At 42.5% G+C, this 15,640-nt stretch overlaps 2 protein-coding genes across 3 annotated transcripts; one reads left to right on the forward strand and one right to left on the reverse strand.

Annotated features, from left to right (window-relative positions):
- The first annotated feature begins 6,836 nt into the window (after positions 1 to 6,836).
- Positions 6,837 to 9,827, forward strand: LOC123410584 (geranylgeranyl transferase type-2 subunit beta 1). 2 transcript variants are annotated; one of them, XM_045103530.1, is made up of 10 exons: positions 6,838 to 6,969; positions 7,060 to 7,213; positions 7,311 to 7,427; positions 8,019 to 8,085; positions 8,183 to 8,331; positions 8,746 to 8,879; positions 8,961 to 9,059; positions 9,184 to 9,259; positions 9,382 to 9,493; positions 9,584 to 9,827. In XM_045103530.1, exons 1-9 carry the CDS (start codon positions 6,907 to 6,909, stop codon positions 9,480 to 9,482), a joined length of 960 nt encoding a protein of 319 aa, XP_044959465.1. In that variant the 5' UTR covers positions 6,838 to 6,906; the 3' UTR covers positions 9,483 to 9,493; positions 9,584 to 9,827. The 2 variants fall into 2 exon arrangements, with proteins under 2 accessions (XP_044959463.1, XP_044959465.1); XM_045103528.1 differs by having other exon boundaries at positions 6,837 to 7,213.
- A 732-nt stretch (positions 9,828 to 10,559) lies between these two features.
- Positions 10,560 to 14,531, reverse strand: LOC123407323 (AT-hook motif nuclear-localized protein 10). Its single transcript, XM_045100431.1, has 6 exons — positions 13,868 to 14,531; positions 13,138 to 13,784; positions 12,229 to 12,281; positions 11,661 to 11,792; positions 11,243 to 11,404; positions 10,560 to 11,093 (listed from the first exon to the last, which is right to left on the reverse strand). Exons 2-6 carry the CDS (start codon positions 13,655 to 13,657, stop codon positions 10,857 to 10,859), a joined length of 1,104 nt encoding a protein of 367 aa, XP_044956366.1. The 5' UTR covers positions 13,658 to 13,784; positions 13,868 to 14,531; the 3' UTR covers positions 10,560 to 10,856.
- Between the last annotated feature and the right edge of the window lie 1,109 nt (positions 14,532 to 15,640).

The following is a 15,640-nucleotide window of genomic DNA, read 5'->3' on the forward strand; positions in this document are numbered from 1 at the left end:
GAGAAGCGCCACCGCCGACACTCGAACCGCCGACGTCGCTTTCTGCTCGCGGTGAGCATGTGCGCGCAAAGCACCACCTTGTCCAATCCTAAACCAAAACATGGCGCTATGCTACAGTAAACGCAACAACTCAATTTCTGATTCTGTGTATTTTGGGCAGATTTTTCATTATTTTTCCTTTGGCAACATCTCTTAAACTATGTATCTTTTAAGAAATTATTTTTCCTATGCACTCACCTTGACCTGTAGAATAGTACATGACCAAGTTTTCAAATGTTTTCAATGTTCCAATTTGAATTTGATCAAATTTAATTCAAACCTTTTGGAGGCCATATCTTTCAAACCGTTTTATCCAATTGAGTTGATTCCTTTTTGTGTTGTGATCCTAGTGTTTTGTAGATGGGCAGTACCTACTGATATACTTATGTTGTTGTAGTTTTATTTGATTCCTTGCTGTTTCGTTCTATATTGGTGTTATTCAGTGATTGCTTATTTATCGGTACTTTGTCTGAAACATGTAGATTGTTCGGAGTGCGAATATTAGCGTTGCCTGGATTGTGAGTGCGATTGACTACAACAGCAATGTATAAGGCAAGTTACACTTTGATCATCCTTTTTCCTATCTTTCAATGCATGTAGTTCTATATCACATTACTATATTATGCATGTGTAGGAATACTACGGTAGTATGCTATTAAGGACAGTAAAACTGAGCCTAATTCCTGCTCTCTCGTGAATTAGGTATTTCTGGCTGTCTGATTTCGTTTGCTAAATGTTTCTAACCATCCGATTAGAGTTAGCGCTTCGTTAGCCGCGAACTGGGCCGAAAGTCGTAAGGGCAGCTACTCCCGTAACTATTTTTGAGCCATGGGGTTAATCGGACCAGTTTTCCCACTCGGCCCAAGGCAGCAAAGCCCGCTTCAGCCGTGATAAGAAAATAAAACACAGCGAACGAGCATCTCCCTTCGCTGCTCATGATGCCCCCTCCTCCCCCCCCTCCCCGCCCACGGCGGCGTCTCCTCCCTCAACAAAATCATTCGGGCGTTCTTCTTCCATCCAACCTAAGTCGAGCCTCGCGAGGGATTCCGACGCGGGTCCGAGGCGGGGCTTGCGAGTGATCCGGCGCAGGAGAGAGGATCAACCCGAGGCAATGCGTGCAAGGATGCGGTGCTCGACAGGATCCCGGTGGTTGCAGATGTGTGACGTCTCCTCTTCCCCGTCACTGTTGCTCCTTGCTGCAGCCACTCGTGCGGGTCGCCGCCAGGTTTAGTTCAGTCTCTTCTGTATATTAGAGACCGTCTAACTTCCTTCACAACACCACTAGCCTCAAGGGAGATTTGGAGGAGGCCGAGGCTTGCAACACTGAAGACATGTGTTTCTATCAGCTTGATGCCACTCTGTCACTGCAGGTTATTGGCAAAAGTTCAGCCGCTCTCCTATCATTTTATCCATCAAAAATGATTGTTGGACTGAAATATTTATCACTTGAAGTTCTATATAATATGACAATCCGTATTCATTGCTCCCGGTTTCTTGAAGCAAATAATTAGATGGGTACATTTGGTGGAGTTATATGATGTGAAAGAAAAATGTTTGTTCCTACCGGTTAATAACTGAAGAATACATCTAAGCTGACTGCTGTCAAGAATACAAATTTTTGATAGAAATGATGCTACTTACGGATTAAGAGGTATGGGTTTATGAATCCATTAGAATCCAAGAACATCTTAGTGGCTCCTTTTTACTATGTATATGTAGTTGGCCTTACAAACAATTCTTTGTATCTCGCAAAGTTCCTTTTTGTTAATCTATAATATAAATATCCATTTCATGTGTCCTTCCTGGCACACAATTGTGTAGTTTAAGAAAGAGGATAAATGTTGCAAAAGAGCTGATAACTTTCTTTCTTATGTAGATTATTAGGAGATGTGAAGGAAGTTTAAGTGGATGAGTTATATCCTATCCATGATACCTGGTGTATAACTACCCTGCAATTATCCGTCACCGGCGAGTGGCGCACATCAACCGCCATCAAGGTCCTGTTGTGATGGTTATATACCTCCTCGATTTCTGGCAAATGTTCGCTTCTCAAGGTGACCCTCTACCTCGCAGGCAGATTACCATGGTCAACTGGATTGACCGTCCCCGATTCACCTGCATCCCCTGCCTCGGCTTGATTGACTGGATACCATCAAGCGCTGGATTTCTTCGGGTGCCTTGCCATAGATGAATCTCCTCGAGCGTCTCGTCTCCCTCCCGCGGTAGATCTCCTCAAATATTTGAATATCATTCCAGTCTTAAATTATGTTTCTGGAGACAAACGCAGAAAACTGAGGTACTACAACGCTGTCTGATCTTCCGTCTCTCTAACAGATGTCTTGTCACATGATCTTGCGAAGGTTGTTGTGCATGTGTTGACTTCAGTTTCTACATTTTAGATAGGTGAGTAGTCTAAATTTTCACCATGGAGATGACTAAGGATGCTTTCTATGTCTTGTGCACTATTCTTTAGTACAAAATATTGCACCTGATAGGCAGAATTGAGAGAACTTGAATGGGGTAAGGACCTCTGCTACATCGGCTAACACAACAACAAGGATTTACTCACTCAGTATTATCCATTGCTCTAGCCGTATATAACCGGGCAGGTTAGGTTATTAAGAACAATGTGATTTATTTATGGTTGCATAACATCTATTTGTGGTCTTCACTCTGAAATATGCTTCCAACAATCGAGTAGAAGGAATACTTACTGAAGTTGCGAGCATTTCCGTCAACTATGGTATTTGATCCTTACTACAACCAGTGTTCTTTAGATGTATTTTTTTAATTATTTTTCTCTTTCTCCCATTTACAACGCAAAGAAGTTGCAACTTTCTATAGTCCACGCGTAAATCGTTGATTGATTATATGTTACTCTTTGGTTTTAGAAAAAATAAAGCATAATGATATAAATACTTTCCAATATTCGAGATATAGAAATGTCAATATTAGAATTCATAGTGTGTCATTTACCTATCTATACATAATAAATTAACTTGCGTTTTTAACTTCAATGTTTATGTGGAACAACTGGATGTATTTGGGACACCTCTTTGGTTACTCCATACTTATCCAGATGACAGCAACAAGTGTTTGTTTCACATTGCCTTTGGTTACTACATACTTTATCTGGAGAACTAGAGCAAGTGCTTTTTTGGCGGGACTATATAGCAAGCCTTTGTTTTCAGGACATTGCTTTGGTTACTACATGTTTATCCGGAGGACAATGGCAAGCCTTTCTTTTACTGGACTATAGGAAGTATTTGTTTCATAGCATCCCCTCATTGCTTTCCTTCACTCTACAACAAGAAAAAAATGTTTTTATGACGTCTTTCACTCTTCCTACATGAAAACTTCTATGTACTCTTCCAACAAAAAGATAGCGCTACAGACTAAATGTGGAGTTCGTCCAATTAATTAGGTAAGTGTGTTGCAGTACCCACGGTTCTTCATATCTTATTTTTCGTGTTACAATTGCTAATCTGCTAATTTTGTTTCTTAGTTGTGATACATTGTCATACATGTGTTGTCTCTAGACAGAAACCTATGATGAAACATGTTGGTTAAATGGTCAACTCCATTGTTATTTCAATCTATTTTATCATTTCCATGCGTTATCGTGTCTTCATTATATATAAAAAGAAATTATAAATTTCTTTGTCAAGAAAACTTCAAAATAGACGGGCGCAGCAACGCGCGCCAACAATGATCTAGTTGCTATTGAGATCCAGCTTAGTACAACCTTATGTAGATCGTGGTAGTGTATTCTTGCTATGCTATGTGGACGGGGATTGGTTTGTGTATTCATCGAGATTATGTGAGGACTATGATATAACTTGTGTTGAAACTTAATATATATATAATTCACCTCTAGGCGGATGTGGTATTGCTAGGTGGTTTCAAGAACATCATGGTTTTGACCCTCTGAATGTAAGTGGAATGCCGCCCAGGTTCAAAAAGATCAGACAGGCTTTGTGACTAGTAGCTTCCATGTGCGACCTCTGGCTATATGGGTTGTGGCTTAGTTGATCAGTTGTGGAAACCTTACCCGGATGTGCCAGCAAACGTAGTTATGATAGTTGGGATGGGCCTCCTGTGGGACTAGGTGGCTGCTTCTGAAAGACTTCATCTCAATCTTCGGGTTGGATCCAGTGGGTAAAGCGTACTAAACTCTGCAGAGTATTAAAACTAATCATGATTAGTCGTGTCCCCGGTTATAAACAATATTGAGCAGCTAGACCATTACAGTTGTTGGATGATCTTGACAAATGATACACCTTATTGAAATTTGAGTGGGAAACTTAATGATGGGATAGGTTGCTATTGGAGTGCCCAATTCAACCATATGTATTAACTGTTCTAGACAAAATTAAAATTTGACTATTATGTAGTTATCAGGGAAAAATTAGCTTTCTGGAAAACAACCACAATCATTCCTCTTGATATACCTTGCATGTAGATGTAGGTTTGTTATATAATTCCTTGTGTGACTTGTGAGTACATTCAATGTACCGACCCTTGTGGCTGTAACTTATCATGTTACAGATATTGTACAATGAGTGAGTGATATGATGTAGGATTTCGATGTCTATAGTTTTTATTTGCTTTCTCACTATGTTTTATTTGTACGGTAGCCTTGAGCTACGAGGTATGTATTATATTAAATTCTGGATCTACGATGTAATATTATGACATGTGGTTTATTCTTAATATTACACCTTGTACTGTGTGTGTTAGCTAATGATACATGGACTAGCACAGTAAATACAGAGACATCGAATCTTATCAGGTTCGGGTCGTTACAATACACCTACAAAAGCTAATTAGGTGGCTTATGATTTAGCTAGTTTCGTTAGACACGACACACATTCTGTAGTGTGTGGATTGAAAGAACCATGAGATGGTATTGTTAGACTACTTATAAACAATGTTATGTTTATTACCATGCAATAAAGGGTGTTTTAAACGTAAAAATGGAAAAGGTAAATCCTAGAAGTTTGGGTTTTAAGCATGGCAACTTGAATATTTTTCATGATAATTTCAGTTCACACGAGTTTGGCAAACATGACAATTTTATGACAAAAAAGCAAACTAGCAAACTAGAATAAAAAAGTTCATCGAATTTTTTAAAAGTTCATCAAATTTTGGAAAAAATCATCAAATTTTAAAAGAGTTCTCCACAAGTCTGAAAAGTTCATCTAATTTTTTAATAAGGAAAATCATAAATTTTGAATAAAAATACGAATTTAAAAAATTTCACGCATTAAAATTAAAAGATAAAATAAAAAAATAAAACCCGAATAAAACATCATCGCAAATGACGAGCGAATCGGGTAAAACGGTTTGGCAAGGTTCAGAAGCTTTCAAAAAGTGAAGGATTCCCACGACCGAAGCGACAAATATAAACAAGAATAACATGTTTGTAATAGGTAACCGTTAATGGCGTAGTGATGGTTGTCGCTCAAACCGAAGTAACCGGTCGCGTGTTCGAACTTCCACCGCGTCCCTTTTTTCTAACCGTTTTAGCGATTAAAGATGGGCCGGCCCATCTCATACAGGTGAAGGAATGCCCTACAGACGCCTGCTTGTGAACGGGCGCACAAGCGTTAAATAAAAAAAATCCCATTTTAGCGATTAAAGATGGATCGGTCCATCTCATACATGTCAAAGAATGCGCCACACAAACGGGCGCATAAGCCTCAAATAGGAAATCCCGAATTGCCAACCTCGTTCATGAATCAGACGCCACCACACCTTGACCGAAATCATTAATTAGCGAGTACACCTTCCAACGATTACTTCCACCTTCACAGGTTGCGACAAGTGGCGCACTGCATGCGTACCCCTTATCGCAACTTGAGAGTTTTTCTTTTTTCGTAGATCCGTATTTTCAAAATGTTTTATCTCCTAAACTGTGCGTCTAAATATCGAATCATTTTCATCGTTGGTTTTCTCGTGTCGAGATCTCAAAACTAGATCCCATGTTGATAGCTTTTGACGAACTTCTTTTTCACGAAAAAAACCCATGAAAAAACCGGAAAAAACGTGCCTCACGCGATAGAAAAAATATATTAGAAAACACGTTTTTTCCTTTCTGAGAGGCACGGGTCGTGCCTCTCCCGAAGGCAAAACAGTGCATCTCACAGAAGTAAAACCGTGCCTCTCGCGGAAAAGAAGAGAGCAGAAAACGCGTTTTTTCCATTTTCGGAAGAGGCACGGGCGTGCCTCTCCCGAAGGAAAAACCATGACTTTCGCGAAAGCAAAACCGTACCTCTCGTAAAAAAGTAGAAAACACATTTTTTTCTTTATGAAGAGACACTGGCGTGCCTCTCACGAATGCAAAACACATACCTTTCGCCGAAACAAAACCATACCTTCACGAGGCACGATTGTGCCTCTCACGGAAGCAATGCCTCTCATAAAAAACAGAAAACGTGTTTTTTCATAAAAAACAGAAAAGGTGGTTTTTTCAAAAAAAAATTCCAAAAGTTATGAAAGACCGATAAAAAACTGGAACACCAAAAAATCCGAAAGAAAATCACTTTAAAAATCCGAAAACACGTGCAAAAAATAATAAAAAAATATGAAAAAAACGTTCAAAGTGCGACATGTGACGACGGCTGAGAACGCGTAAGTGATGATATGTGAGAGTGATAGGTGAAAGGCTTTCGAAAAAGTGTTAGCGAACTGGTTGCTCCACCTTGACTAGCTGGATGCACGAGGCCCATCTCGCCAAACAATCCATACCACAGGCCCGCCTAGCCAAGTAATCCATCCGCTCCGGGCCCAGTCCCCCCTGATTCCACCACGCTCGCGGCGGAGAAGAGCACAGCAGTCGTCCACGGAGACGAGGAGGAGGAAGCCATGGGTGAAGAAGGCGAGCTGGCCGCGGAGAAGCACGTCCGCTACATCGTCACCGCCGAGAAGGTAAGCAACCACCCACCCAACCCATACCCCCTCTCGGATGCGAACCGTCTCCGGCGACAACTCATCCGTCCTCCTCGCCGTTTGCCGCAGAAGAAGGACTCCTTCGAGTCGCTGGTGATGGAGCACCTCCGGGCCAGCGGCGCCTACTGGGGCCTCACCACGCTCGACCTCCTCCACAAGCTTGACGCCGTTGACGCCGCCGAGGTCGTCGACTGGATCATGTCGTGCTACCACCCGGGATCTGGTACTATGACTGCAGGGGGAAGCCTCGGTTTTCTCGATTCGGATCCTCGGTTCTTGAATGATTCGGATGTGTGCCTTCTTGGGTTGTGTCTGTGCAGGTGGGTTCGGGGGGAACGTGGGGCACGACCCGCATGTCCTCTACACGCTCAGCGCCGTGCAGGTCCTCTGCCTCTTCGATCGGCTGGATGTTCTTGATGCAGACAAAATTGCTGATTGTATCCTTCTCAAGATCTTCAGTGGGCTTCATGCTGCAACTGCTGTATTAGTTTTCTGAATGTTACATTAGCGGCGTCCTAATGTTTGTAGTCAAATCTCTCATCTTGTTTTGTAGCTGCTTGATTTCCCTGAATTGCTAGTAAGAAAGCTGAAACATTGTGTTGCATTTACATTACCTTTCCTTTTCAGCAGTGAAGGAGACAACATTGCATCTTGAAATTTGGATGGCTGCATGGAGTTATGTTAGCGCGCAGCTTAGCATCTAAGAACTATGATCCACTAATCTCCTCACTAAGTACGGCATGTCAAAAATTTAGTCTACTGCTGCATCCAGAATACAATACCATATGAGATAGTACATTGTAGATGATCGATAATTTTGGAACACTAATCTGCTGCATCAGCCAGTTCTAGGTATTTGATTGCCCTGCGGCTTCGACTTAAATTGCATGTTGTATATTATGAAATGGGGAAGTAGTAATAACATTGTAAGCTTCTGCAAGCCTTTAGTTTTCTGAATGAATTGAAGTAGCTGCACCCTGATCTTGAAATCTGGTACCCTATTCTTTTTCCTATCTGAATTGTGTCAGATATTACTGGACTTCAAAATGAGGATGGATCATTTTCTGGTGATATTTGGGGTGAAGTTGATACTAGGTAACACTCTTGGCTGTTCTTTTCGAGTTCCCGTGTGTTTTATTTGAATGCGGCATCTGTGTGACCTACTAATATGAATGTGATATATATCTTGTAGGTTCTCGTACATTTCCATATGCACCTTGTCATTACTGCATCGTCTGCACAAAATTAATGTGGACAAGGCTGTAGAATATATTGTTAGCTGTAAGAACTTGGACGGCGGATTTGGAGCTATGCCAGGAGGGGAGTCTCATGCTGGGCAGAGTATGTGTTATCTTGATTTTACTCTCAAATCATACTGTTATGGTACCTGGGTAGAACTGGAATTTTGTCCATAAAATATATCCTAATAATAGTCCATCGATTTCAAGTGTTCTAGTATGATGCCTTATCAGATTCATCATTCATGTCAGATACTAGTATATTTGTATGTGTGGTAGAATTGACGATTCTTGACTACACTGTTGGTTGTACAAACACAAAAGGCATTTCCTTCAGAAAAATGCAAGATATTTACTATTTTATCCAATCAATTTGCTATGATTATTATTGTGGCACTCCTATGATGACCGGAAATTTGCATTTCCACAAGATTATTTCCTTGATCTTTTCATTTCTCTCCAAGTTGTCACTTTATAGCGGCCAGATAGCCTGAAAACATGGATCCATTCCGTGCAGTATTCTGTTGTGTTGGTGCTCTAGCAATCACTGGCTCTTTGCATCACGTTGATAGAGATCTCCTTGGATGGTGGCTTTGTGAACGCCAGTGTAGAGATGGAGGGCTCAACGGGCGTCCTGAGAAACTTGCTGATGTGAGATTGACTGCTTTCTCAGATTGTGCACCTTCTGCATTTCTCACTGTACCATAGATTTAATTGAACTGCTCGCAATAGGTGTGCTACTCATGGTGGGTCTTATCAAGCTTGATAATCATTGACAGAGTGCACTGGATTGACAAGGAAAAACTTGCAAAGTTCATATTGAACTGTCAGGTAACTACTCGTGATTCTTGCTCTGAATTTTTGATAATTATGTGTCCAACTTCTAACCCCATCATCTAAAAGATCAAATTTCTCCTGTTACCGTATATATTGTCATAAATTTTCACATTGGCAGGACATGGGAAATGGTGGAATTTCAGATAGACCAGATAATGCGGTTGATATCTACCACACGTACTTTGGGGTTGCAGGTATTTATATTACTTCCTCCCACAGTTAGTATTTAACCATAGGGATCTTGCAGTATATGCTATTCAAATGATTCAAAGTCATAAACTCCCTGCTAAATTAGTTAATCCTCTTGCAAAAACAGGGCTTTCGTTAATGGAGTATCCTGGAGTGAAGCCCATCGATCCTGCCTACGCACTCCCTTTAGATGTTGTCAACAGGATCTTCTTGACAAAACAACAATAGTGTGACCTTAGGTTGGCTCAACTTTTGCTGTTCTAGCTCGCGTCGTATTTTGTTTCTAAACATACATCTTATTCAGTTATTCCTATTCCATTGGCTCACAGCTAGGAAGACAATGGTGTGACTATGTTGACGTCGGGTCAGCATGAGTGGAGAGCTTGCCCCTCCTTTGGTGGTTCATGTTGATGTTTCTGATCGCTCCCATGCATGAGATCATGACGTTGAACGTTCGATGATATAGTGCAGACCTCATATTTACGAGAAACTCCGGACACTTGGTTATGTAGAAGAGTGTAACGTCAAGGACAGAGAATCAAATTCAATCAAGATTATCTTGTTACTATGGTATAATCTTTCAAAATTCAATCAAGACTTCTCCAAAGGAAGCGTTGCATGTCCCCTTAGGCTGATCCGGGAGGGGCACCTTTGCCGTCTGTCCCCCCGTTGTGGATCCAGGAGCATCGGCAGTAGAGCCCTAGCCGAACGGCTTGGAGAGTCCCGCTCGTTTTAGCCTCCATAAATTTTGGTCTCGTTTTAGCCTCCATAAATTTTGTCAATCGTCCATAAATTTTGCAAATCTGAGTTGCAGCCACCTGCTTAAGCCTCCATAAATTTTGGCAATCGTCCTTCCAACGAATATGGGGACAGAAATTTTAGCGATTCTGCTAGAATTGCTTTAACCAACTGGAGTTGCAATGTACTCCCTCCGTTCCTAAATATAAGTCTTTGTAGAGATTTCATTAGTGAACTACATACGGATGTATATAGGCATACTTTAGAGTATAGATTCAATCATTTTACTCCGTATGTAGACCCTTAGTGAAATTGCTTAAAAGACTTATATTTAGGAACGGAGGGAGTAGTGGTCATGGAAGCCAATGGTTAGCACACTGCTGTAAAGAACGTTTGCTCCAGAGCATGCCAGTTGCTGTGTTGAGCTTATGCTTGTAACCTTATGTTTTGACACAAGTTTTATCTTGCGTCATGCTCAAATTCCTGTATCGCTTTGGGGCATTGAGCAAATCAGGTAAGTGAGCTGGTAGGACAACTTTTGCAGGACATACATGACAATTGCATAAATTGATTGAACATAAGAAAATGATTATTTCATAGCGCCTCATAGGGTCACAAGATCATACCTAAATACATCATCTCAAGACAACAATAAACAACTAACTGGCACAGAAATTCAAACTGAGACGACCTACACAACATCTGCAGTTACCACTTATACCAGCTACAATGCTCCCTAATTAAACTTCTGATTTATACGACTAAATGGGAGCTAGTTAGACAGAAGTGACATTTCTACTTCCTGCCAGGGAGGCAGTTCACCGACAGTCTATCGATGCCCGAATTCGGTCAAGGATGCTGAGTTCATTTCCAGGGCATGCTGGACAAGATCGGCGGCTGGTTATTGTTGGTGGAGGCGAAGCCTTGATGTCTTGGGCTTGCAGTGCCACCAGACGATTCGCTCAATGTACCTCTTGAAGGGGGGCTGTTGGCCGCCATCCCGATCCCAGTGCTAGGAACAACCTTCAGTGGTACGGGCTCAGAAGGAGCCTGCGGCTTCGGCTCTTTTTTCCCACCAGCATTGAAGCTTCCCACTACTATCTGCATACAACACGAGTAAATCCTGGTAAATGATATGACTGTCATCTGCTGAAACCTAGTGAGGAGAAAATATGCAGAGTTAAGAGCATTTCATGTCATTGGCATTTTTTTTGTTACCACACAAAAAATTGCGAGGTAGAAAAAGATACCTGGATTGGAGAAGCTGCTATGAGAAGTCCTGCGACTCCTCCACCCAAGAGACGACCGTCAGGACCGGCCAGCGAAACACTGAGGCCCCCTGTTCGGGTACGCTGGCCTCCGTTGTCCGTTACAAAGATTGAGCCAGAGAGTGACAGTATCTCAAATCGGCCCTGTGGAAGAAACACGAAATAATCAGCATTGGTGAGTGACTTGTTGTACATTGTACATGGATGTTGGACACAACAACTTTGCGGGAATTTGCTCTGCTTGTGATCTCATGATAAGATCTTAGGCTCTGTATTCCAAACGGCTTACAACCTGGTATCTAATTCAGATAGGATTACTTGTACTCCCTCCATAAAGAAATATAAGAGCGTTTAGATCATTAAAGTACTTTATTAGCTTCAATTGGTTAAAAGTACAAACCTCGTATGTTACAGTTCCACCTGATGTACCAGTTTGACGAAGTGTTACATTTGATATGGAACCATTTGCTGAGAGAACACAAACTGCACGAGTTCCATTCTGAGAAAATGACATAATCTTTGACGATACATCCTGAAAAATAGAATTCAAAATATTCTTTGTTAATTAGAGGAAAGCTACGCTAATACCTTCAGAACTCTCCATCTTAACACTTCCTAAAAAAAGGCGATGTGGCATCCAAGTTATGCAGTAAGGTAATATATAGCAAAGCATCAATAAGTAAAATAAATAAACATTATCATCAAATTATAAATCTTCTAAAACACAACATGAAATCATGTGCAAAACAATATTGTCTTAATGCAGACTGGATTTTGTGCTCTAGGATATCAAAGGTCGATTGAGATTTATAGGGTCAGAATTAGCAGGTAAACTAGAAAAGTTGCACGTAACCATCAGCAGCATATTATCTTAATGCAATGTGATAAGCTTAACTGATTAAAACTAGTTTATGCTTCAAACAACATTGAGTATAGCATGAAGTTCAAATGTTAAAATATTATTATACCTCTCCAGCTTGAACCGTAAGAACATGAGGTGTGAATCCAACTCCTGCCGGCCCTGTAAAATAGCTTAAACTTAGGAATAACTATGCAAAAGGAGAACTGCAACAGAGGTAAAGTCAACAGACATCAGTTTCACATTAATATAATAAAAATATGCAAACAAAACATTTCAAAGAAAAAAACGCATGGTCCATAATTCTAGGAAAAAACAACATCAAATTAAATATCTCAGAAATATATCAATACATGAATCGCTGGAAAATGCTGCAGGTAAACCTGCCTTACCAATATTTTCAATTGAATCAATCAAAGGAAAACAACAAGGGAGTGTTAAATTGCTATAATGCTGATTTTCCTAGCAGTTCGCCCTTCAATTCTAGCAGTGTGGAGCATGCAATATATCTCATTTAGCCTGTGAACGAAGACAAATACTCTCTCCTTTTCGGTTTATAAGGTTCAAATCTGAAATCTCATCAACTAAGATGAATTGTGAGTGGATGACACTAGTTTTAACCAGCCAATGAAATATTTCTCACATATTCAATTTCCGAGGCAATAAATGTAGTATCCTCCCTTTCATTGGACTTGTATGGTGCATGTAAAAAAAGATGCATGCATAGCCACTAATTTCTTTTCTCTTATCTGTATGAATTAAATATAACGTGAGACTAAAAAACTTTAACTTAATTGGAATTAAAATGAGCCTAATATAATGGAAATCTAATTTATTTTTTTAGATGATCCCTGTAATAAACCGGAAAGGAGGGGGTAGCACGCTTAACCCAGTTCAAAGAGAACCCAGCACTCGTATTCTACCATAAATCCATACAGACACAAAATGATGAGCTTCAGTTATCACTATTTTTGGACCCAAAATCTTGAAAAACGCAAATAGGGAATCAAGATGTTACCACCACCATCCACGCGGGGCTTGTTGGTAGATCCCTTGGGCCGGCCACGTTTCTTCCCTCCATCCGGCGACGCCGATGGCACGAAGTTTCCCGGCAGCGTGGGTGAGAAGGGCCGCCCAGAAGCACCCTGCGTCACAGCTGCCGAGCCCGCGGCCGTCGGCACGGTCACCAGTGCCAGAGACATGGCCGCGTCGGGCCCGTACTTCCTTGGCCGCCCGCGCTTCTTCTTCGCCGACGGTTCACCCATGCCGGGCGGCGCCGCGACGCCATTACCTCCGGCGGCCCGAGCAGCGGACATGGTAGAGCCATGTGCCGGTGCCCCTGCCGTTTGGAAACCCGGCGGCGCGACCGCGGAGCTCACCGGGGCAAACACGGGTGTGCCGTCCGCGGTGTACGCCATGCGCACGCTCTGCATGGCTGCGGAGGACTGCGGCGCTGCCGGCGCCGGCGCCGGCTGGCTCTTGGGCAAGCCGAACAGATCCCTTCCCGCCATTAGCCCTTGCTCGGACCTCACCTCCATGGCTAGCAGCAGCAGCAGCAGCAGCAACCGATTCTTGCAGTACGAAAACACCCAACGCCGCGATTTTCACACCGCTAACTAAGAGCTCACGAGCGCTCGAGCGAGGTCAGAACTATGGATTAGGAAGCTGCGAAAACCCATAAACCCATCGCCGGTCAAACACGAGATCCTTCTTGCGGCAAACCGGAGTTTTACAGCAGAAGAAATTACCTCAAAAAATCCGAAAAAGGGGGGACGGTAAAATCTCACAGAGGAAAAAGAGCAAGCTCGAGCAAGAAATTGGTGAACCGAGCACGGAAATGGCAGATCCCCTCCTCCCTCCGGACACAAAGACGAATTGAACCACGGCGGATTTGGAGCCCAACAGTTGCAGCAAAAGGAAATATCTGAGGTGCAAACAGAGAGGAACTGATAATAATACTAAGAAGAAGAAGAAGAAGCACACTTGCACACTCCTCTGTCCTAAAATGGAGACATCACGAGCTCACTCCAGCGCTACAGACGGAGAAGATCACGAGAGGGGGAGAGGGACGAGTTCACAGATTTTTCCAGCTACCCAGCTCCCATAATTTCCTGCCTACAGCCTCCAATATATCATCCCCTTTTTTCCCACCCTCGCCAGTTCACACGCGCCCTTTCTTTTTCCTAGTTAACAAAAAAGATTTAACCTTTTTGTGTCAGGGGGAGGAAAAACAGGCCGCTGGTAAGTAAAGCACGCCGAAATTGCCTAGGGGGAAATATATAATTGCTGTAGCAGATAAGAAGGAGAGGAGGGGAGCAGAGTAGTAGATGGATCATGGATAGTTGCAGGTGCCTAACAGTTTTGCTCCCCGAATATGTGGTATTTGCTATCGGATCCTCCTCTCGCCTTTTGGTCTCACTTGCCTAGGCTACACCTCTGCTCTTTTCCACTGTGGCCACTTGGCCTAAGCCACGGCATGCTAGTACCAACTGGCACGCAGATGGAACCCAGGAATAAGAGCACGTTTTTGTTTGACCAGATTGGCACAATAGTTTTGGGTTTTCTATGTTTTAAAATATTTAAAACCAGTATTTATTTCTGTTTTTTATTTATAAAAGCATCTATCCCGGACTAAACAAATCCGGCCCTATATGTCCGCGTACACATTCAGATGGTCCCTCATATTTCGCTCCCGCATCCATATATCTCATATCCGGACTCTTAAATTCATACAAAATCATGCACGTCGACCCGTAAATCCTTTTCGTACCTAAATAACAAATGTTGATACCAAGCATAAATAGTGTGTACATAAATTTATTTGAAATGCACTATCAATCATCTGTTGTTTCGTTTTCATTGTAGGTCCACATATGCAGGTCTCCACATATGCTCCACTCGATCATTGATTAGTTGCGTGTGCACGTGATGATCTTGAAGATTCTGATGGATATATCGAAAGTTCATAAGATGAGCTACATCTTGATCTTCCGGGATTTCAACTTCTTCTCCAGATGCTTCAAAATCATTGGTTTAATTTGCATCTTGATCTTCCGGGATTTCAACTTGTTCTCCAGGAGCCACAGAGTTGCCGGATGTACGCGGTGTCTTCCGGGCCGACAACGACGTCCACCGCGAGGATGACGGGACAGAACATTGCTCTGCCAGAGCTAGCAGGGTAGAGGCTAGCAACGGCTGCGGAGCGCGCGAGACAAGGGAGCTGCGAGATGGATGACGCACATGAGGAAGAAGAGATGAAGAGCAAATGAATCCGACAGTCTGCTAGGTGGATTTGGTGCAATTTGCGGTGGGGGCGGGGTTGTCGGGTCTGATGTGGCGGGGGGGGGGGGGATATCCTCCCTATATTTGGGTTGGATATGTGGGGTGCCGGCCAGCTCGGGCGTTTGAGGCCCGGTTAAGATGTCCAGTTGGGTCGCAATTTCGTGACCGGTCGGTGACCGGACGGCCTGGGCGGGCGTTTGAGATGGGTATGAGGGGTCCGGTTGTAGATTCTCCAGGGT

This window comes from Hordeum vulgare, chromosome 7H, assembly GCF_904849725.1.
Source record: "Hordeum vulgare subsp. vulgare chromosome 7H, MorexV3_pseudomolecules_assembly, whole genome shotgun sequence".
In the NCBI taxonomy this organism is placed as follows: Eukaryota; Viridiplantae; Streptophyta; class Magnoliopsida; order Poales; family Poaceae; genus Hordeum; species Hordeum vulgare.